Here is a 21,798-nt window from a genome sequence, read left to right as displayed (position 1 = left end):
AAGGCGCACCATAGTAAAGTAAGTCGTATTCACGACAAAACTAAATTCAAAATGTTTGTTGCGAGTGTAGATTAGATAGTAAAATTCAGCGATTACCATACTAAATGTTATAAAACTCTATGAAGCCATTTGGTGATTGAAACAAAAAGTATCCGGCCGAACGTGCACATCTCACAGGTCCAGTTGGCACGCTTGGCAATCTACACTTCCAGTGTGGGCTTAATAGGAAGAGCAGTTCCGTGAATGGGATGATTTCAATCCTTCCCAATCGTTTCCTCGTTTGTAATTAACAAAGCTGATGAAGACTATGTCACTTCATAGCGAATGAAAATCTGAGGGCGATGCCACAGTGAAGGCGGCTCGCGAAGCAAAATGAAACTTGACTGATCGCGCGACACAGCTCCGTTCATTTAAGTTCAACAGAACAATGTCATGTCAGAGTGAGCGCGATGATGCGATCAGTTACTAGTCGCTTCGCAACGCGTCGTGTGTTGCCATCATTCTGGCTTCGCTCTAAGGATCATGTCGTTTAAATGAGCCGTCCCGCTACCACATCCCAAGTAGCAAATGTAACTTATTGAACTTTGAAGATGTTTTACAATTAATTTAGAAATTTTATTTATGTTAGATATGTTTAGAAATATAAATTAAAATTGGTTGTGCAACGTATCACTGTTAAGTTTCACAGTACTACCGAAAAAATCACTGTAGAACAACTTTAAGTACATCTAAAACAATTGTGCAGTAAATCACCAACTTGTTAATGTTTCACTAGAAGCTCTACAAAAAATTTCACATCATGTAAAACGGAAGTAACTATAACAATTGTGCAACTTATCAAAAACTTTCCAAACGGCTGTCATAATTGTACCGGGCACAATATACGTCGAAATTACTATAAATCTCTTGTGGAAGAAAAATTAGTGAAATGATTGATGCTCTTCGCAAGGCAAAAAATGCTAAGCCGAATTGATAACCTTGCTGTAAAAAATATATTTCTGCAGAGTCCGCATTGTTTTGGCTGCCTCGTGAAATTTTAGATCAATGTGCGCAGTTTTCTTCAGTTTTAGAAAAACATTGATATAAAATTTAAAACTTGCAAAAAAGTTGTGCATGATGTTTGAATTGAACGTAAAACTTGCAGACATGAGATTATTATCCTAAAAGTTGCAGGAATACAGCGTTTACATTACACAATGAAAACAAAAATCAATCAGATAATTTGTATTCGGTTTTTATCTCGCGAAAAAAAATAAGCAGACCTCACATCACTTTTCAAAGATATTGAACGAAAGTTAATTTCATCATAGTTACTCCCATAGTTATATATTACCGCTTGTGCAACTTGTTTCTGCAACTCCAGCACACGGACTTGCCAAAATAATACCTACAGTGCGTATCACAAAAGTCGGGCCCTCTAAGATAAATGACTACACCGTATTGTTGTTTAATTCAACTAGAAGATTAAAACTGATAAAAAACAAAACGTTGAGAATTTCTTTCCGAAATATTAACATGTTAATGTTTCCTGTTATTTAGATAATATATGTCATTACGTTGGGTGAAACATTTTCTATTCAACTCACTGTTACAATCGATGCCATATTGGAAAATATTCAAGAAAAAATCATTTCGAGATTTTTCAGGTTTAATTACACATTAGTTTGATCAAAATCGTCTGAGAATTTTGAAGAATATTTGGATACAATCATCAAAACACGTTCATTTAAAGGCGCTCGAAAATTTCGGGCGTACGAATACATGTTTCACCATAAAAATGCAGTTCGTTGTCGACTTTTCATTTACAAAAACACAAAAGATTAATTCTACAATATGTGCATTATCATTTTTCATGTGCAGATTATTTTACAGGATCCATGTTTGTGTTGAGAGCAGTTGTATTGAAAATCAAATGTGAAACTTATTTATTCGAAATTATGTTTGGTATGTTTTTGTAAACGTCATTCCATTTCTTGTTTACATTACGTAGTAGATTGCACGAGTTTCACAATTGTTTTTTCGCTGATTTTATTACTGCCTTTTTGATGGGATTGACGCATGAGTTTTTGTGTCAGTTGCACAATCGTTGTGAATAAATTTTCGTAATAACGGATGAAGTTGAAAGTATGTTGCACAACACAGAAAAATTGCGCTTTTTCCATAACACAACAGTTACTAGAACAGTGATATAAACTAACTTGATAAATTGCACAATCAGTAGAAATATACAGGACAGCAACTTAACATGCTACTTGGGATATTTCTTCAGATAGTTTAAAAAATGTGGTTCATCGAATAAATATCTCCGATATCATCGGATAAAAAATTCGAATCCAAAATAAATTTCAAACTTTTTGTTTTGTATCATGTTTTTAAATTTAATATGAATCCGAATGTCGATTCTATCCCGTACCTATCGAGTATTGATTTCAATTTAGATATTTGCTTCCGTTTCTCACTTTTTGCTCACTCTAAAATGTGTCATGTAGTAACGCATTTTGTTGATTTATTTTACAGCAGGAAGGAAAAAAAATAACCAGTAAAAATGTCAGTGCATTGGTGAGGTTTCGTACGGGAAAACTAGGCTGTTCACAGACAAGTAGATGCCCCTCTGAGAATTGGGAACCAGCCTGTTTGCTATGGCAGGTGCGATTTCCAAGCGAACCTCCTCGGTTACAGCGGCGCGTGGCTTGCGTACGAAACGAAAAACAAAACAACAGAACCATTGGCGCTCGCATGAAAAACACATCTAAAAGTCAAATATGTTTTCCTGTCCCCACATTGCATGATTCTATCGACAGGTTTCCTCGTTGGCCTATATTTGCGTGTGTGTTTTTTTTTTTCCTCTCTCGCATGTTATAGCAGGCGATGTTTTTCGCAATTCGTTTTTCCGTCAACTTTTCAGTTATTCAGTCAGTGCCACGCCAGTGACGACACGTTTCCCCCGTTTTGCCGTGCAAATTTGATGACAATTTTTTGTTTTCCGCTGGCCTCTGAAAGCTACCGGATTTAATACCGTGCGTGTTGGTTGATTTTATCACATTTCGGATCAACAGTGTCCTGACGGCCAGTGGAAAAGGGGGATTGTGTTGACAGGTGGGGCTTGTTTTTAAGCCGTTTGCTGGGTCATGGTAAGCAGATTGATCGCTGTTGCGAGGGTAATTATATTTGTATGTTTTTTTTTTTCAGGTTTTTGGCGTAGTTTTAGCGAATAAAAAAATGCTCAATTCGCCTGCAGCACTTGTTGTTTTGTCACCATAAATAATCAAGGTATAATTTTCTATTTGCAAATTTTGTCAGTAATCAACTACCAGCGATAGTGTAAACATTGCCAACTGCTGATCTGTCAGCCGCTGGCAACAGTATCTAATTCACTAGTAATAGTGTTATCGGCGTGTATGACTTGAGATGTGAGGTTCTCAATTGAACTATCTGATCTTTAAATGTTTTAAGGGAAAAATTTCCAACGAAATTTGGAAATCATATGGTTTGAAGATGATTTTTTAGTAGGAAAACTCTGTGAGATTTTAATTTGATATCGAAAGACTAGGATTTTCCTCCCATTGGTTGGTGGGCGGTATTGCCGGTATTGCAAACATCATCACATACAATCAATTAGCGTTACAATTTGATAAAGATATGCGTTACAGCTTTTAGCTTCATAATTGAATTAAACGAATAAGATGTTGATTGCATTACGCTCTTATTACCAGTGTGAAGTGGAAATTAAGTGGAGTGAACGTATCACAATTGGGTTTCACACGATGACAACAGGTGAATGGTGAATCGAGTCCATATTTGACGTTTATTGGTGGTTTGTGTACAATGGATTACTGTGGAATGAGATAGAACATTGTAGAATAGAACGAAATAATAATGACTTAACCAATGGACAAACCACTGATAGCTGTCAAACTATGTTTGTATTGTGAGGATGTATCGTTTGGGACCTGATGGGTGAGATGATGTGTGAGTGAAATGTAAGAGTAAGTGCATGCAAGAATGGTAATAAAGGCCACCGTTTCAGCTCAGGACTAACGATCGACCAATAAAAGAGATAGAAAATGGGTGACGGAACCCCTATTCATCTCAAATCCATTAGTCATTTCATATATGGAAATCATTAGTTAGAGCGAGATCTGTTGTGTCTGTTCGATAGATTGACTTCGAGAGTAAAATGAAATTAGGAGTATTTCGCGTCGCTATAACAGCAGTATCGTAAATTTTCTGAACTACTTTTATGCGGTATTGCTTATCAGAGATGAAGCAAAGATTGTATTCGATTTCATCGCAATTCATTTATTGAAAGTCGAGTAATCGGTAGAATAATATGGTGACTCTATTAATGAAATGACTATTGACACAATAAATTTAGTTAAAATCTATTAGAATAGAAATAGTAAATCAATGTTACAATATTTGCGTGTGAAATACCTTATGATCAAAAAAGAACCGGAATTTTCATTTTAAAATTGCCGCGCTTGTAAACTTTTATTCTCTCAACGTTTGCAACACTTTTATACACATTCTGTCAAATTTTGACGCATATCGTACGATTAGTTTTTGTTTGGTGTCTATACAAAGAAGTTGAAAAATTTTCGTGTGGCGATTTTTATAATGGATTTAGAACAACGTGCGTGCATCAAATTTTGTGTTGCAAATGGATTTAAGTGTTCCGAAACGTTGAAAATGTTAAAAAAGGCCTTTGGTGAATCGTGTCTAGGAAAAACACAGGCATACGAGTGGTATAAACGCTTCAAAGGTGGTCGTACAAGCTTGGATCATGATGAGATCCCTGGCCGCCCAACAACATCTGTTACTGAAGTAAACATTGAATCGGCGAAGCAAATCGTGTTGCAAAATCGTTCTGTTCCGATTAGAGAGATTGCTGTGTTTTGGGCATCTCTTATGGATCAACCGAACACATTTTAACTGATGTTTTGGGTTTGAAACGCGTCGCTTCTCGGCTGGTGTCAAAAAATCTGAATTTCACGACAATGCGCCGGCTCACACAGCGTTGGTTGTGTCGCAGTTTTTGGTCAAAAATTCAACCAATATCATCAACCAAGCACCGTACTCTCCAGATATGGCCCCGTGTGACTTTTTCCTCTTCCCCAGACTGAAATTGTCATTGCGGGGAACGCGTTTTGAGACCATAGAGACCATAAAAGAGAATTCGCTGCGTGAACTAAAGGCCATACCTTCGGCGGCCTATAAAACTTGTATGGAAAATTGGATCAAGCGTTGGCATGCATGTATTGCCGCAGGAGGAGAGTACTTTGAAGGCGATAATAATGAAATTTATTAAAAATTGAAATTTTGCGTTTTGCCTCTCTCATATAGAAAGGTTATGCAATCACTGTGAAAACTGACCTTTGAACCAAAGCCCGGAGGGCCGAGTGTCATATACCATTCGACTCAGTTCGTCGAGTACGCAAAATGTCTGTGTGTGTATGTGTCTGTGTATGTGCGTATGTGTGTATGTAACGATTTTTTGCACTAATTTTTCTCAGAGATGGCTGAACCAATTTTTACAAATTTAGATTCAAATGAAAGGTCTTGAGGTCTCATACAAAATTCCTGAATATTATTTGGATCCGACTTCCGGTTCGGGAGTTATGGGGTAAAATGTGCAAAAAAAAACAAAATATGTATTCTAACTTTTCTCATAGATGGCGCGACCGATTTTCACAAACTTAGGTTCAAATGAAAGGTCCTGTTGTCCCATACGTAATTCCTGAATATCATGCGGATTAGACTTCCGGATTCGGAAATATAGGGTAAAGTGTGTTAAAAATTGTATACCATCACTTAAAATGGGGGAAAACCTTAAAAAAAAATTTAAATCGACCTCAAATCTTTTCCAATTGATAGTTTTCATCAGTAGACGGTCAAACAAACTGATTTCGGTTATTCTTTTAAGAATCGAAGAAAATTATTTTGAAGAATACCACATACTATCATGTATAATTGATATGAGGAAGGCATCATTACACCACTAGGTGGATTAAAACAGGTTTTTAATCAAATTCCGGTGTAGACGATCGTAGATGAGTAATTCAACCACGGTATGAAAGCTCTTTTGAAGTAGTTTAATATGTAAGTAGTCTCATCTGTACCTTCCTGCGCCTTTCGGTAATAGACAAGTTAGAATTTCATTGAAAAAACTTAAAAATTGCTCTATTTCATTAAACTGAAATGTTAGCAGCATAGTATGTTTGAGAAAGATGTGTAGTTTTTAAAGATGAAAAACTTTGTATAACATGAAAAACTCATATAAATTGAAAATATATGTGTTTTCTTACAAAAACTGGTTTTTCCACACCCTTTTCAGAAAATACATTAAATTATGAATTACACTCAAGTTACGGGAATAGTACCAAACTTGTTTGAAACAACTTTCTGCACAACTTTGTCGAAGTAACTTAGCCCCTATGTTGGCCCTGAGCTAAAATAATATTTTTATCTCACTTTTAGGGAGATTAATCACATAAATAAAGTTTTCCAAAAGATGGCGTCTATCATTCTGAGCAACTTTGCTGAAGATACTATACCTAAAAACCACGATCCTATGAGTTATCAATTAAGAGCGTGAAATTGCGCTTTTGAACCACTGTGCACGGGTATGGTTTAATGTGTTTCAGAAAAAAAACACGCAAGCTTTAGTGAAATCGCTGATACGACGGATACGAATTGAAGTAAACAAGTTAGCATAGCAGGCCGTGGTTCCAATTTCGTATTCCCATTCAAATTTCACACTCGTTGCGTCTCACATTAAAAGAATGTTTAAGAAAACGGTGCGCTACTCGGAACTGTCACAAAAACTCAAATCAGTACGGCGAACGGTAGATTTTCCACGAATCATGGAGACTACTTTCCATGGTTGGGAAAGTCTGGCTTTATTGCTGTTACGCAACAGCACTCCACGCATAAATAAAAGCGAAACATTTTATGTGCGTCATAAATTTCACTCTCTTCCGTGTTCTGTGGAAGTAACTCATGTATAGATAAGAAAAGGTTTTTTGGAGAAAAATGAATCGTATGCAGTGTTTCAAAATTTTTAATTTCAACTCACGGAAATCTGTGTCCGTTTTGTCATATTATTCTTACAGTGTCTATGCTGTCAAGCGTGCAAGTTGACGAATCATAAAATGTCATATTCAGAGTAATTTTATTAGCATAAGCCCGTTAGTAGCTTGTGGGTGGCTGTGCGACTCGCATTTTACTCCTTTCGTTCCTCAGACGTAGGGATAAAGTCGTAAAACCGAAAGACGAAAAGCAAATATAGTGAAAAGTCGCAAATTATGAATGTAATAAAAGACACAAACAGAACCCAGCGGGATCACGACGTCGTAAGGCCGAGCCTGGACGCCAAAAGGACGAACTTTGCGATGCAGAGCTTTAAACTGATTCAACAGCTGCAATGATTACTTTTTGATGGGAAACAATCGACTTCTCGACGAGGTTCTCATGCTGCCAATCCAATGCTCATTGTTCCAGAAAATGGTCCTTAAACTGCCATTCCTGATGACTTCCACGCTGCTGTGGCTCTACCGGATGAAGATACCGGACGTGGCAACTTCGTACTGCTCGGTCACGTGTCACCAGTTCCAGCGAACCGAGCGGACCGCTTTATACGAGTTCGTGACCCACAGCGGAACGGTCGATAAGGTTGGTAAGGTCTAGCGTAGTATTACGTAGTACGTGTCACATTCCCGGTTGGGTGCCGATTTTATTGCATTACTTTGCACGCCTGGCCGTTTTCACCTTCACAATTGGCCGATCCCATCGTCGGAGTGGAAATTGTTCCTGCGAACGTATTGAAATGGATTAATGAGACTGGAAATTCGCTGATGAGACACAAATTAGAATACTGATTTGAAATTTTCCATGCTGTATGAATTTGAAAACAGTTTAACGATTTAGTCTAGACATGTCATACAAAATCAATCATGGCTCTTTATATTTTGGTTTGGAATCTTTGAATTACTCCGTACCCCTTTTACTCTCCATTATTAATTTTTATAATTTGCTCTTTACTCATTGCATTTTGTTCAAAATTCTCAATACCTTTCCGTAGTTTGAGGGCAGTTTGTAACGCTATTCGAAAGAATGAAATCGAATGAAATGATAAACAAACGATCGATAGCGACAGCGCGATTTGAACCGAGAAACCTTAGATCACAAAGCACGCCAGCCAATCGACTGAGCCCGATCATAGGGGAAGAGCAAACCAATATTATAATTATAGTTTATTCAGTTATCATTGCTTATTTAGCTATCATAATGGATTGTGAAATGTTGCAAGAATTGCTGGGAATAGTAAAGTAATGAATAAATTTACAATGATAGCTCGTTTTGTTATTATTTTCTTATTCTGACAGTGAGTAATGTAAGAATGTATTAATATGCCGCTGTCAGTATTTTCTGTAATTTTTAGTAAATTTTAGTGAGAAGTTCATATTAAATACAAAATACTCGAATTTGGCAAAATAATAGATTGAATATTGTGAACCCTGTTTAAATGATTTTGAGGGCTGATTAATTTATTCGAAGTATAATCTATATCTATAAAAGAGGATGTAAGTTTGTTTGTTTGTAACTCCATAACTCCGGAACTACTTAACGGATTGCCACCAAACTTGGCACAGGTAACTCTTGCGTTTCAGAGATGGTCTTAGGGGTATTTTTATGGGTGAGGGATGGTAGCAAGTGTCATTAACCGGGAGGGGAGGGGGGGGGGGGTCATATAATTTGACGAAAATTGATACGTTTTGAAGACCATAGAAACATTTTGGGGGCGGATGTAGCAAGTGGTTTTGATATGGGGGTGTAATATGCCGGGAAATTCAAAGAACTAAGGGACAATTATATTGATCTGCTTATGAACGCGAGTGTATGCAAGTTTCAGCAAAACTACGAAACAACAAAAGAAGCTGTAGTAAGTTCACTAAAAATGGAGAGTTCAATATAAAATTCATGTGACGAGAAACGATGCTTCTTGACAAAAAAGATATATTTTATATTATATCAATTGAAATTATAAGCTCATTTCTGTAGCAAGTGCCCAAAACATGAGAAGTGTAAGTTAAAATTGATCAAATTTTACGGAAAACATAACAACACAAAACTGATCCAATTTGACGAGGATACCATGAAAATTATGATTATTGTGAGATCTGAGATGGGATACTGACCGTGAACAATCTGAACATTTACGAGTATTGTTTAATCGAGTTGCCGTCTTAGTCAGTATTTCACTAAGCAGGAAAACTTCGAGAAAATTTTTCGGCCTAATCTCCCCGAAACAACACCGGGTCATTCAGCTAGTATTAAAATATTTATTCCCTTATGCAATCTCCTTAATTTCACAAAATAGCTACACAAAATTTTTCGAATCATCCAGTAATGTTTAATATATCTGGATACATGAAAGTCAATGTATGTTTACATTTATGAATGTTCCATTATATCTTGGCTTAAATCGATCGGAATTTACGAAAAACCTTGTTTTAAAACACCTAGAGGTGCGATAAATCCTTTCTCTTGTTACTCCTATTTTATGAGTGTTACTAATGCATTTAAAAAGAGAATAATTCAGTCTTGAAAGAAAACATAAAAGTTTATTTGGATATAAACTAGCATCACCTTTTCAATTTGTGAACAGTATTGAACAGATCCGATTTTGTCCGTTTCCCACATTGTTGCTCTTTAACAACTGTTTGATAGTTTGAGCCTATATCAATTTGTTATTCCGAAACCGAAGTCGCATGATGTTCACGAATATCGTGTAAAATTACAATACCTTTCATTTTCACCTAAGTTTATAAAAATTCATCCATTCATCTCTGATAAATCTTCACTGAGAAAGTTTGCTTTTTTCCGGTACTTACGGAACCAGAAATTGGGGATCGGTGTAACAGTAGGTGATCTGTCTGCAAGATCTAGTAACTAGAGAAATTTATGATCAATTTTCAAGCGAATCGCAGCTCTCTATACGGTCACTTATGGTAAGCACCTTTCGTTCACAGCGAAATTCGGTCAAAACTAAACTCGTTCTTTCGATTCAAATGTTTGTTCGGTTCTCGCAAAATAATGTTTCCTAAACGATTTTAGTAACATTAAGTCAGTGTTTGTTTTGTATATTCAAATATACACACTAAAGCCGCTTTTCTAAATTTAATTGTATTCATCCGATATTGGCATATTAAAAGTTGTCAATTAATTAGTGACATGATAAATTTGTACATGCTTTTGGTTGTAAATTTAAGTAAGCTGAGACGTAAATTTACATGATTTTCTCTTAGTGTGTCCCTTACAAAGATTTACAAAAAGACCTATTCCGAAATGGAATAGATGAAATGGATTCCGGTTAACATATATTATGTTTAGTCTTTACAAAATGTGTTTCTGGGGGACGGGTCTTACTCCATGCTAGTTCCATGAACATTTGAAATATTTTCTCCCTTTGTGTTGTCGAATCACGGTCTGTAATATCCATTTGTCATTAAATTATATGTGTATTTCTGCTGAAAAGGCTAACCTAATTCCTTTTCAAAAGCCGTTATAATTAAGAAATCCGCACAAAATAACTTCGTTTATCTGTCGATTCCAGAGCTCTGACAAAACATTCGAAACTACTGTTGTATACCGAAAATGGGCGACATAGAATAGCATTATAATTTCGTTGAGGTGCGATGAACAAGACCTCATTGTGTGGTTATATACTAAATGCCCTTAAAAATTTTAATATAGTAATTATGTTTTTACTACATATTTGAGAATCTCATGAATCTACTTGGAATGCATGCACAAAAGTTCATTAATCTTATATATTATTTGCATAGTTTTGCATCACATTTATTGATGAAAGAAAATGAGAGCCTTTGACGTCGATAAACGTTTTTTAATGCCCAAGATCACCTCAAAGAAATAATAAGTGATAGTAACCAAACGTTGAATTTTCATAGAAAAACCAAAACCATCCCGTTCAAATTCCACGAAGGATTAGAAAGTTGTTTGTCGAAGTAAATTCAATATCTGTATCATCTCATTCACATTGATCATTTGCAAAGTATTGATTTTATGCTCGAGAAATGATTGATTTTGATTTTAGATTATTTATAGTAAACGCAGACCAGATTTTGCAATTCGATTATTCGTTACCACGAAAAGCGAAACGTCGAACAAAAAAAAAAAATAAAAACATCTAGATGGAGGAAAGAGACAAAAAATTAAACAGTTCGAAGCAGCTATGAAAGCGTTCTCATATCTGGGTGACGAAGTCATTTAGTAGGGCTTATAATATAATGGCTGTATTTCCACTCACTAACAATCGGATGCCATGGCCTTGCGTTGAAGCTACAGCCTTCCAATTCAAAAGCGCAGGTTCGAAACTGTTTCATCTTTAACAAACATGTTAAATACTAACTAATTTTAGCCTTCAAGTATGCAATTAAGCTCTCCCCCTCATTTTTTTATGGCAAATTTCATACGCCTAAATGTTGGCTATAAATACATTAAGCTTGTGATTATATTTTTAGATCAGCACGACTAAATCGTAGTAATCAAAATTGGGTGCAAATAGACATCAAGAATGCAGTTGGGTATAAACTATATTCTTGTGGTATTGTTTTGGTATCTTAAATAGCTCAACTTGTTATGAATCTGGTATAAATGGTGTGAGTTTTTGGTATTCAGTTTTGAAATTTTAGCTCTTAATTCAACCTAACCAATACCAAATAAAACTATTTAGCTATTCCGAAAAGAATGACATAATATGGTCTTCGTTTGATATTCTCTTCTGATCGGGAGCCATAGAAGCACATACCTTCTTCTGCTTAATGAATAACTGATACATATAAATCTATACAGTGGCACTTGGTAGCCAAGTCTGTAAAATTCTGTGTGAATGGAATATTGCGTTATTTGACAAGTTATGCAGTTATGAATTGTTTCGTTTGTAGAATTATGTCACTTGTATCAAAACCTGTACTCCAATTAATTTTTACGGATGTCAGTTACTCACTCCCAAACAACTTCTTTGGCTTTGGTAATCAGTTCAGTAAAAGTTTCAGTTGCTGAATGTTCGGTAGAGTAGCTTTGAACATCAACCTTTTACGGAATTGTTTATCATTCAATACCGACACTCTTTAAAATTCACATGTAATTTCTGAGTATAATGTAGCAAACTGCAATATTTTACTGCTTTTCTGGAAAATTCTACTGTTAATAGAATGCGGTCGAAATTTAAACAACTTTATTATCAAGCACGAGTGAATTTAATTGGGTAACCTATGTGGAGAGACTTTACGGTAATCAAAGCCAATCCCACGGGTGCAGGACACAAATTACAATCACTTTGGACAAGACCATATGAAGTAGTCGCTCTCTCAACAAACAACCACTATTTTGAACGAAAATAGATTCGTAAAGGTATACTGATTAAAAGAATATAAATAGCAATATATTCAATACAGCTAAAAATAATAGTAAAAACTTTAAGTATAATTACAGCACAAACGGCATAACTCAGTATGAAAGATAATTAATTTGAGCATAAGGAGTTTCATCGGAAAACTAGGAAACATATAAAACAAGAATTGACAGTAAACCTGAAACGATTGCCAATACGACATAAGAATTAACGCCCGCGAGTAAAGTAAACAGTAGATTGAATAAAAGTGTAAAATTTCCCAAGAAGCGATAATCAACAGCAGAAAAATAGAATAATGACCGTCTTAAAAAAAATGATAGGTTCCTTTGGATTCCACTATGGAAAAACTATTTCGTTATGATACTAACGTAATAGTGAACGATCAGATACCGGTATTTCGAAACACTTTTTGCGTTCTTCATCAGTGTCTTTATAAGTTAACCCAGCTTTGACAGGATAATACTTAAGGAACAAGAAATAAAAACCTCAATGAGCTATGGAAATATAATAAATCTGTCAATTTTATGAGTGTGTTGAATTATAAAATGAAAAAGTAATCGACCAACAATTTAAAAGATAAACTAATCCATTATAACACGAGAAGAAGGAATGCGAACAAATGAATAAACATTAAACTGTTTATGTCTTTCAGATGGGAAAGAAGATGATGAAATGAATAAAGTAAAGATAAATATATTAATGTATAATAACACATGGGCAGAAAAGTCCCGGGCCTAACACATAGATGGCGCTAGTTTTATTGCAGTCAGCTTTTTGCCTTTCTCATATAGTAAGGTTATGCACTCACTGTGAAAACTCACTGTGTGCAAAAAATAAAAATATGTGTTCTAACTTTACTCATAGATGGCACGACCGATTTTCACAAACTGAGAGGTTCAAATGAAAGGTGGTCCCATACGAAATTCCTGAATTTCATTTTTCTCCGGATCCGGAAATATAGGGTAAAGTGGGTTAAAAATTTTATACCATCACTGAAAAGGGCAAAAAATCGTAAAAAGTTTTCTAAATCGACCTCAAATCTTCTCCAATTGATAGTTTTTATCAGTAAACGGTCAAACAAACCGATTTCGGTTATTCTTTAAAGAATCGAAGAAAATTATTACGAAGAATGCCACAGTATTATATATGATAGAATGATTGATATGAGAAAGACATCATTACACCACTAGGTGGATTAAAACAGGTTTTTCAGTCAATACTAACCTTCAAAAGACAGCTGTTTAAACATTCATGATAATCTATTCATAAGTTTGTGAGTTATTATGCAAAGAATGACGCTTCTTTTGTTATTTCCAGAACAATGGCTCAAAAACAAATTCGTGTTATAATTTTACACTGCTTCTTCATGGGAAAAAATACGGTTCAAGAAAAGCAATGGCTTGAAAAGTTTTATGGAGAGTTATCCGCTTCATCAGAAACAACAATAAAACGTTGGTTTACTGACTTCAAACGTGGACGTGGACGTCCAAATGAGGCAATAAAACCAGAATACATAAAAAATCCACAAAATCGTTTTGAATCGAAATCGAAATCGAAAAATGAAGTTGCGTGAGTTACCTGACATCGTAAAGATATCAAAAGAACGTGTTGGCTTTATATTGCACGAGCATTTGACTATGAGAAAGCTCTATTCTAAGTGCCTGGCACGCTTGCTCACTTGCTGATGATTCTGAGCAGTCTTTGGCCTTGTGTAAACGTTACAAACCGGAATTTTTGCATCGATATTTGACATTGGATGAAACATAGATTCATCACTTCACTCCGGAATCAAAACAACCCTCACCTGAGTGGACCTTGTCCAAAGCACAACAATCGGCTGGAAAGCTTATGACCGCGGCATTTTGGGATGTGGGTTTTGTACGGTTTATCGACTATCTTGAGAAAGGAAATACCATTAACAGTTAATACTATTATATAGCGTTATTGGAGCGTTTGAAGGTTGAAATTGCAAAGAAACGACCGCATATGGCAGAGAAAAAAGTCAAGTTTCATCAAGGCTATCGAAACAATGGTAAAACTACATGAAATGAACCTCGAATTGCTCCTACATCCACCGTATTCGCCAGATTTGGCTCCCAGCGACCTGACAAAATGCTCGCCGGTGAGAAATTTCGCACGAATGAAAACTTTATCGCTGAAACTGAGGCCTATTCTGAGGCAAAAGATAACTCGTTCTTCAAAAGTGATATTGAAATGTTTGAGCGGCGCTGGAATGATTGGGTTGTTCTTGATGGAGATTACGTTGATGAATAAAGGTTAGTTTGAACTAAAAATACCGGCTTGTTAATGTTATGCGACATAACCGGATGACGTGAATGCAAATAAAATGGATGGTTCTGGACATGGAATTTTAGAGCCGAATGCTAGAACTGAGTTCTGAACCTGAATTCTGAAACTCAATTTTGATGCTAGAATCTAGAACTAAATTCTGAATCTGAGCTCTGAGACTGAATTCCAGAACTGAATTTTGGATCTGGATTCTGGTTTTTAGCTGAATTTTAGTTACAAAATTTCGGACCCGGATTCAATTTGCAAATTCGAATCCAGAACTCTACTTCTAGAATCCAGAAAATTACACTTTTAGAATTGTAGAACTGTGTGTTGAAACAAAATTCTAAACCCAACATTACATTCTGGAGCATTTTAGAATTTAATTCTGGAAATATAACTGAATTATGGTTCGGTTCCAAAATTCAAGCTTCGAATCAAGTTTTAAAATTCTATTTCAGTTCCAGAGTTCTGTAACTTATTTCTGGCCTTGAATTCAAATGTTACAAATGTTTCTCATCAGGTATCAAGAAAAAAGCGTTCATTTTTGTGTTGCGCTATAATATCATGTTTCAAATACAAACATTATCAGTGTTGATTTTTTTCCAATAAATGGATAATAAATTTCATTACATTCTTTATTGGCTATGCCTAGTTCACATATCTTTTAAGATACTGAAAGTTTTGATTTTAATTATGATTTGTGAAAATTGGTTCAACAGTTGCTGAGGAATTGAAGTGAGTTCCGTTTTTGGAGCTTTTCTTCACTTTTATGGATGCTTTCGGAAGCAGAATCCGGAGACTAAAGAATGTCCCAGAAAGTACGGACGCAACCAAAAACCGTTGCCATTTCACAATGGTTCAGAATCTGTCAATTTATATGGCTGCGTCCTGTTGTTTGCACTCTTCTCTAACCACTTGTGCAGTTGTTTATTCGTTTTCATTAGTTTGTTTCGAAATGCGTGGACTTTCAGCAGAACAATGTCGAAAAATTGTGTACAAATGGTGCACAGAACGCGGACTGTCACTGAGAAAGATAGCAAATATGGAAGGAGTAAGTGAAAAAGTCGTGCGAAATGCAATCAGGAAGTTCGGTGAGGATAACACTTTGTAGGATAAACCGAAAACGGGTCGAAAAAAAGTCCTGCTAACCCTCAGTTGGACAAACGTATACTGAAGGCGTTCGAGCAAAAGAAGGAGGTTTCAATTCGGGATGTGGCCAAAAAAGTTGGCACTTCGAAGTCAAATGTTCTTCGTGCTAAAGAACGTTTGAATCTTCGAACCTAAAAGAAGCAGAAACAACCAAAACGTAGTCCGAAACAAGAAGCATCGATCAGGCCGAGGGTTCGAAAGCTGTACAATAAAATTCTTGCTGGAAATTTGAACTGCATAATCAAGGACGACGAAACCGACGTGAAACTCGAGTACAAATCCTTGCCGGGACCACAATATTATACGGTGCGAGAAGGGCAAGTGTTAAACCAGTCCGAGACATCGATTGAAGTCGAAAAATTTGGTAAGAAAGCTATGGTATGGCAAGCAATCTGTAGCTGCGGTGAGATTTCGAAACCCTTCATCACCACTGCTTCAATGAACAGCGAAATATACATCAAGAAATGTTTACAAAAAAGACTTCTACCCATGATTTGAAGCCACAAAGATCCTGTTGTCGTCTGGCCAGATTTTGCTTCTTGCCACTACTCGAAATCAACGGTAGAATGGTATACTACCAAAAATGCCTTTTTCGTCCCAAAAGACATGAATCCACCAAATTGCCCACAACTTCAACCAATTGAGGATTTTTGGCCATTAACGAAGGCAAATCTTAGGAAACATGTCTCGGCAGCCGAAACCATTCAACAGTTCGAAAAAGATTGGAACAAAGTGTCAAAACTTGTCGCCAAAAAGCCTGTACGGAATTTAATGAGGAACAATGGCTAAGTAGCATTTTAATCTGAGTTGGTGAAAACCAGTTCGGCCATCTCTGAAAAAATCGAGAATGTCACCTACACACTGATATTTGCTCAGTTCGTCGAGCTAAATAGTATTTGACATTCGGCCCTCCGAGCCTCGTTCCAAACATCGGTTTTCACAGTGATCGTATAGCCATTCTATATGGGAAAGGCAAAAATAAATTTTGAATCTAAAATTTAAATTTTAACTTGGAACCCAAGAGAACACTCAGCTCTTCCACAGACGATGCACAGGAATATTCATCTATTTTAAAGAGTATGTTGAGTGATGAGAGCACAGCGATTCTCGTAACGTAGTATTTGAGCCAAGGTAGTCTTCGAAGATCAGATATAAAGATTCCAGAGAAAATACACATCATTGAAGTGTTGAGTGTTGCATGTGATGAGTACCAAAATTACATAAGCTTTCGTAGCAACAAAAACAATCTGGATGCCGTTTCGATTACGTATTTATAAAACCCTCTCCATGTGAAGATCACCACAATCCACACGGATTTGCGATGAGGTGATATATTTTTAGATTTCACTCCAAAGATCATTCGTGAATAGCATGAAAATGAGTGGTCCAAGGTGACTCCCTTGTTTGGACTCGCGAAGAACAGAAACTCCAATTTATAAGTCATATTAGTTGATAGCCATACAAACCTACTTCGGCGGCTCCCGATTTCAGGTTCCGGAAGTAGTGAAGTCGAAACCTTCAAAATGAAACTCACATCGATTTCTTAATATTTTGGAACAAAAGGAGATCATAGTAATAGTTCGAGGATACCAAATTGGGTGAATAAGGTGGATAGGGAAGTAATTGGAACTCTGAATATTCAATCGCTGCAATAATGCACACTAATACTATGGTTTAATGAAAAGTTTGCCAAGACAATTAAAGAAAACTGACGTTCAACCTGTTCGATTGAGAATAACAATTACCAACCTACACCAAAAGTCTAACCGAATCTGCATCAACATAGCCAAATATACCTCCGAAGTGCGCTCGCGTTCGTCTTTTTAGTCCTGGGTATGCATCCGCGACATCCAGCGAAAATCCTTTTCATCTGCAGAATCTTACTTAAACTATGGTAAGAGCGCTCAGTACTAATCCTTGTGGCATCTGTTAGCCTGCACACCTTTCCTTTCCAGTCATCTAGCACCATCGCAAATCGGAGCCCGCCACGATCACCACGAAACTCTCGAAACCACAATTTCACGGTGCAATTCAAAGCAGCACTAGACTCATAATCTTGAATCATAACTTTCATATCTTTTTTTAAGTTTAATAATATGTATAAAAAATAAATGAGTAAATAGTATGTTTTTTACAATCTATAAAGGTGTCCGATTTCGGGAGGAGCCTCCTCCGGTCAGGCACGTACAATTCCAATTGTTACAATCAGACATTCGACGCCGTAACCTTCAAACCTATTGTTAGCATGTGTCACACATTCAACAGCTGTTTCAATTGTTTTGATCTTCAATTATCACGTAATGTGGTCAAGAAACCGTTCCTCAGCACTAGATTTAGGGAAAATGTATCGTTTGGATGATTGTATTTTGTTGATGCAAAAGATGAGGTGGTTTTATGCCTTTTGGAGAGCAAGTTAGGCAGAAACTAACTACAGTGGGCTTTTCCCTGCTGCAAATAAATTAACAAAATTAAAATAAAAGACTTCGAATAAACAAAGTCGACTCGTATTTTAAATTCAATTGTATTTGGTTTTTAACGAAACCAAAATCCGGGCAATTTTTGAGTAGAAGGTATCGGATGGATTCTTGAGTATGAAGAAAATATCGTTTATATTCATGTTGAAAAAAGGTCCTATCAATTATTTCAGGTGGTTTAACATAAATCGCTTAATAGCCATGTCGCATTACCTTTATGTCATCTTAGCCTATAATTGTCTCTTTTAGAAATCGGTTCTTCAGTTTTTACCCTTTTTTATTACTTCCTTCCTGAATTTCAATCCATCGAAAGTCACACTCTCGAAATACGTTCCCATAATGGCCAATGACAACCGTTTGAATTTTCGAGCCGTATTACGCAAACTGACCTATTTGTTTCTACTGCATGCGGCTACTGCTGATACTGACATCGAACCCCGAAACCCAATTGACCCAATTGTGGTGTTTGCCTCACCTCGATCAACCGCCACCGACTACCGGGACCAAATTGGCAATGTGACATCCGAAGTGGCTAAGTTTGGCATCATTTGTGACCACCGACCAGCGATCGATGGGAATCGGGAAAAAGTACAAAGTTATCATGGGTAAGGTTGAGGGTGATGTACGGGTCTATGGTCATTGTGATTGCTGAAACATTGGTTATTTTTTCCACCGTAAAGATCAAACAATACTCCACTTCAATGTAACCGACCACATTGCCGGAGAATACCTGGCACTGGAAGCGTCAATGAATGTCCTTCATCCGCGGTTAGAATTATGGTTTTTTGCCCACCCGTTGGCCACCGATGATGACAGGAGTGGAAGCTCAAGGGTTGAATTACCACCACAATCATATTTGTCACCAGCATCATCATCATCATCATCAGCAGCATCAGCAGCATCAGCAGCATCAGCATCATCCGGTGTGGTAGAATTGCCACCGCAAACCAATCATGATTATGATACTGGGCAGGAATCGGCCGGATGGCGTGGAACAGTGACTACGGATTGGATCGCAAATGGTATTAGTGGTGGTGTGGAGCACCATCGACATTACCATCGCCGCCATCATCACCATCATCATCATCATCAACATGAACTCCGACAGGGAGCCCGGCAGCATCACAGCAGTTTGGAATTGAGGTTTTATTTCAAGCATAATTCATTTTTATTTCAGGTGATTAAAAATCCTTTCTACCGTGGAGATGCTTTTTGGTGCCACGTTTTTTTCGGTAAAAATTAGTGTTGGTACTGCCCAGTAGGCTATGCTTTACCGTTGGGAAGATTCGGCTGTTGTAAATAATCTAGACTCTCTGATTCGACGCTTGCTGAGGTAATTGTAATTGTGCTCGATTTTATATGGATATTATCGATTAGATGCCACACTGTTAGGTGATTTACGAAGCAGAAATCGAACGTCGTGTGCTAGTATTTATATATAGCAGAAGACTCTTTGTTGAAACTTTTCTCATTGAAAGCTTTGGACCTATTTCAGCGTACCCTTGGATCACTGATGCGTCAAATTTTGCAGCGTCATTTTCAAAGATCACTTCGGCATTTGGAGCTGATTTTGAACAACATGGATTCGTTCGGTCAATAGGATGGAGAACTTTAGGAAGGAAGTTTCTCAAAAAAGTAATTAAAAGTTTTAGCAGAGAACGTTTTTGTTTCATTTCCTGTGCCATTCTTGTTCGAATTGGTGAGACATCTGTAAGTAACGGTAGAAGAAACTATTACTTTCGAATAATCAAATTATTATTATTGTAATGAAAGGACGTATTTGATGTTGCTGAAAATTTAACGATGTTGAAATTTTCTTATGGACTACTAGAAAAATAACTACCTATCTTAAATAATACTGTGTGAGCAAAAGTTGAAGTGATGAACAAGCAAATTTGGGTAAATAAAAAAATTTGAACCAAATATCAGGCAAAATTCTATCTGCTAATGACAGATTTTCTTTTGATTATTATTGCACTATCAGAAAACTTTGATTTTCGCCCTTATTCTGAATAACGACGTATTGATTTTTCGATCGAATGTGGTTCGATCGAATCATAGCTACCTTTGATTTTGCTAGCGTTATGGGGAATACAAATGAAATACGAGGGAAAAAACAATACGACGTTATTCAGAATAAGGGCGTTTATCTCTTCACTCAATATGATGCATTTAACTACCATCTATCGATCTGTACTGGAAAAATTGATTAAAAGTATCCGATTACACTGTAATAATGACAAAAAAACATGTAGATCATTTATTTGTAGAGCTATTTGTAATATCCATTGAAAGATGGGATGTGGTTCGTACTATTTTAATTATTCAAAGTGAATTCTACTACACATACTTTTTTTTTATTCAATAATATAATGTTTAAGGCACACTGCTTAAGCTCTAAGATGCCAAGGGCTTTTACTAATTTCAATTAACGACTAACTTAAAACTAGGGTTGTATCATTGGGTAATGTCATATTTGGGTCGCAGTGGCCGGTGAATTGAATATTGCAGTTTTCCATACGGCGTTGGTGAATATCCATGTTGGCCGCATTCTTCGGTCCGTGTGGGTCCGCGGGAAACACCCCCAGGTTACGAATACCCGGCGGGTGGCCCGCATGCTGTTGATAAACTAGAGCGGCCTTCCGTGGGCGATGATGGTGATGTTACAGAAGAGAACGAAAAAAATATAGAGAAGTAAATATTGCGGAAAACGAAGTAAAATGGGGATATGGGAACGAAATGACTAAGAACGACAGAGATCTAATTAGTTGACATCGAGATGGAGAAGAGACGGAGAGGGGGGAAGCGAAAAGGTTAGTGACAGCAAAAAGATCTTGTTAGTTCCGATGAAGATGGTGGACAGATGAGGAATCGGGATAATCGGCGGAAGTTAGTGTCGAACCTGCAGGTGAAAATTATTCTTAGCCACAGTTGAAACAACGTCGATGAATAGGAAAAACTTTCTAAGCAAGATGTAACAGATTACACTTGTATATTAATGTGTTCGAGGAACTGGTATATCAGAAGCATATATGAACTATCCCGACTCGCCAACACATCCCGAACCGGAACCTCAGGCGGTCTACCTCGGGCCCTGAGGGATTCCAGTAGCTTCAACCTGGCGTCGCGATACTCTACGCACGACCACACGACATGCTCGATGTCCTGATAACCGTCGCCACAGGTGCAGAGCCCGTTCTCCACGATCCCGATACGCCGGAGATGTGCGTTGAATGTATAGTGATTTGACATGAGCCGTGACATAACGCGAATGAAATCACGACTCACGTTCATCCCCTTGAACCAAGGTTTCGTCGATACCTTAGGGATAATGGAGTGTAGCCATCGTCCCAGTTCGTCATTGCTCCATGAAGTTTGCCAACTTTCGAGAGTTTTCTGACGAGAGATACTGAAAAATTCATTGAAGCAGATTGGTCTTTCATAAAT

At 36.9% G+C, this 21,798-nt stretch overlaps 1 protein-coding gene across 5 annotated transcripts; it reads left to right on the top strand.

The window, feature by feature from the left end:
• Window positions 1-2,892: 2,892 nt before the first annotated feature.
• Window positions 2,893-20,274, top strand: LOC131434571 (uncharacterized). 5 transcript variants are annotated; one of them, XR_009230354.1, is made up of 7 exons: window positions 2,898-3,131; window positions 3,190-3,270; window positions 7,113-7,671; window positions 18,881-18,956; window positions 19,032-19,528; window positions 19,847-20,061; window positions 20,125-20,274. XR_009230354.1 is itself a non-coding variant. In XM_058601407.1 (6 exons), exons 3-6 carry the CDS (start codon window positions 7,438-7,440, stop codon window positions 20,116-20,118), a joined length of 1,134 nt encoding a protein of 377 aa, XP_058457390.1. In that variant the 5' UTR covers window positions 2,893-3,131; window positions 3,190-3,270; window positions 7,113-7,437; the 3' UTR covers window positions 20,119-20,274. The 5 variants fall into 5 exon arrangements, 4 of the variants coding, with proteins under 4 accessions (XP_058457390.1, XP_058457391.1, XP_058457393.1 ...); XM_058601407.1 differs by having other exon boundaries at window positions 2,893-3,131; window positions 19,032-19,583; window positions 19,847-20,274; XM_058601408.1 differs by having other exon boundaries at window positions 2,894-3,131; window positions 7,501-7,671; window positions 19,032-19,583; window positions 19,847-20,274.
• The last annotated feature ends 1,524 nt before the right edge of the window (window positions 20,275-21,798 follow it).

The sequence above is a fragment of the Malaya genurostris genome, chromosome 3 (assembly GCF_030247185.1).
Source record: "Malaya genurostris strain Urasoe2022 chromosome 3, Malgen_1.1, whole genome shotgun sequence".
NCBI lineage: Eukaryota > Metazoa > Arthropoda > Insecta > Diptera > Culicidae > Malaya > Malaya genurostris.
Note: the sequence above shows the minus strand (reverse complement) of the source record. Positions and strands in the feature narration are given on the sequence as shown.

Coding starts and splice junctions, on each gene's coding strand:
- LOC131434571 (XM_058601407.1), top strand. CDS start 7,438: ATGGGAAACAATCGACTTCTCGACGAGGTTCTCATGCTGCCAATCCAA. Junction 18,957..19,031: donor AAAGTACAAAGTTATCATGG/GTAAGGTTGAGG, acceptor TCCACCGTAAAG/ATCAAACAATACTCCACTTC. Junction 19,584..19,846: donor TTGGTGCCACGTTTTTTTCG/GTAAAAATTAGT, acceptor GACCTATTTCAG/CGTACCCTTGGATCACTGAT.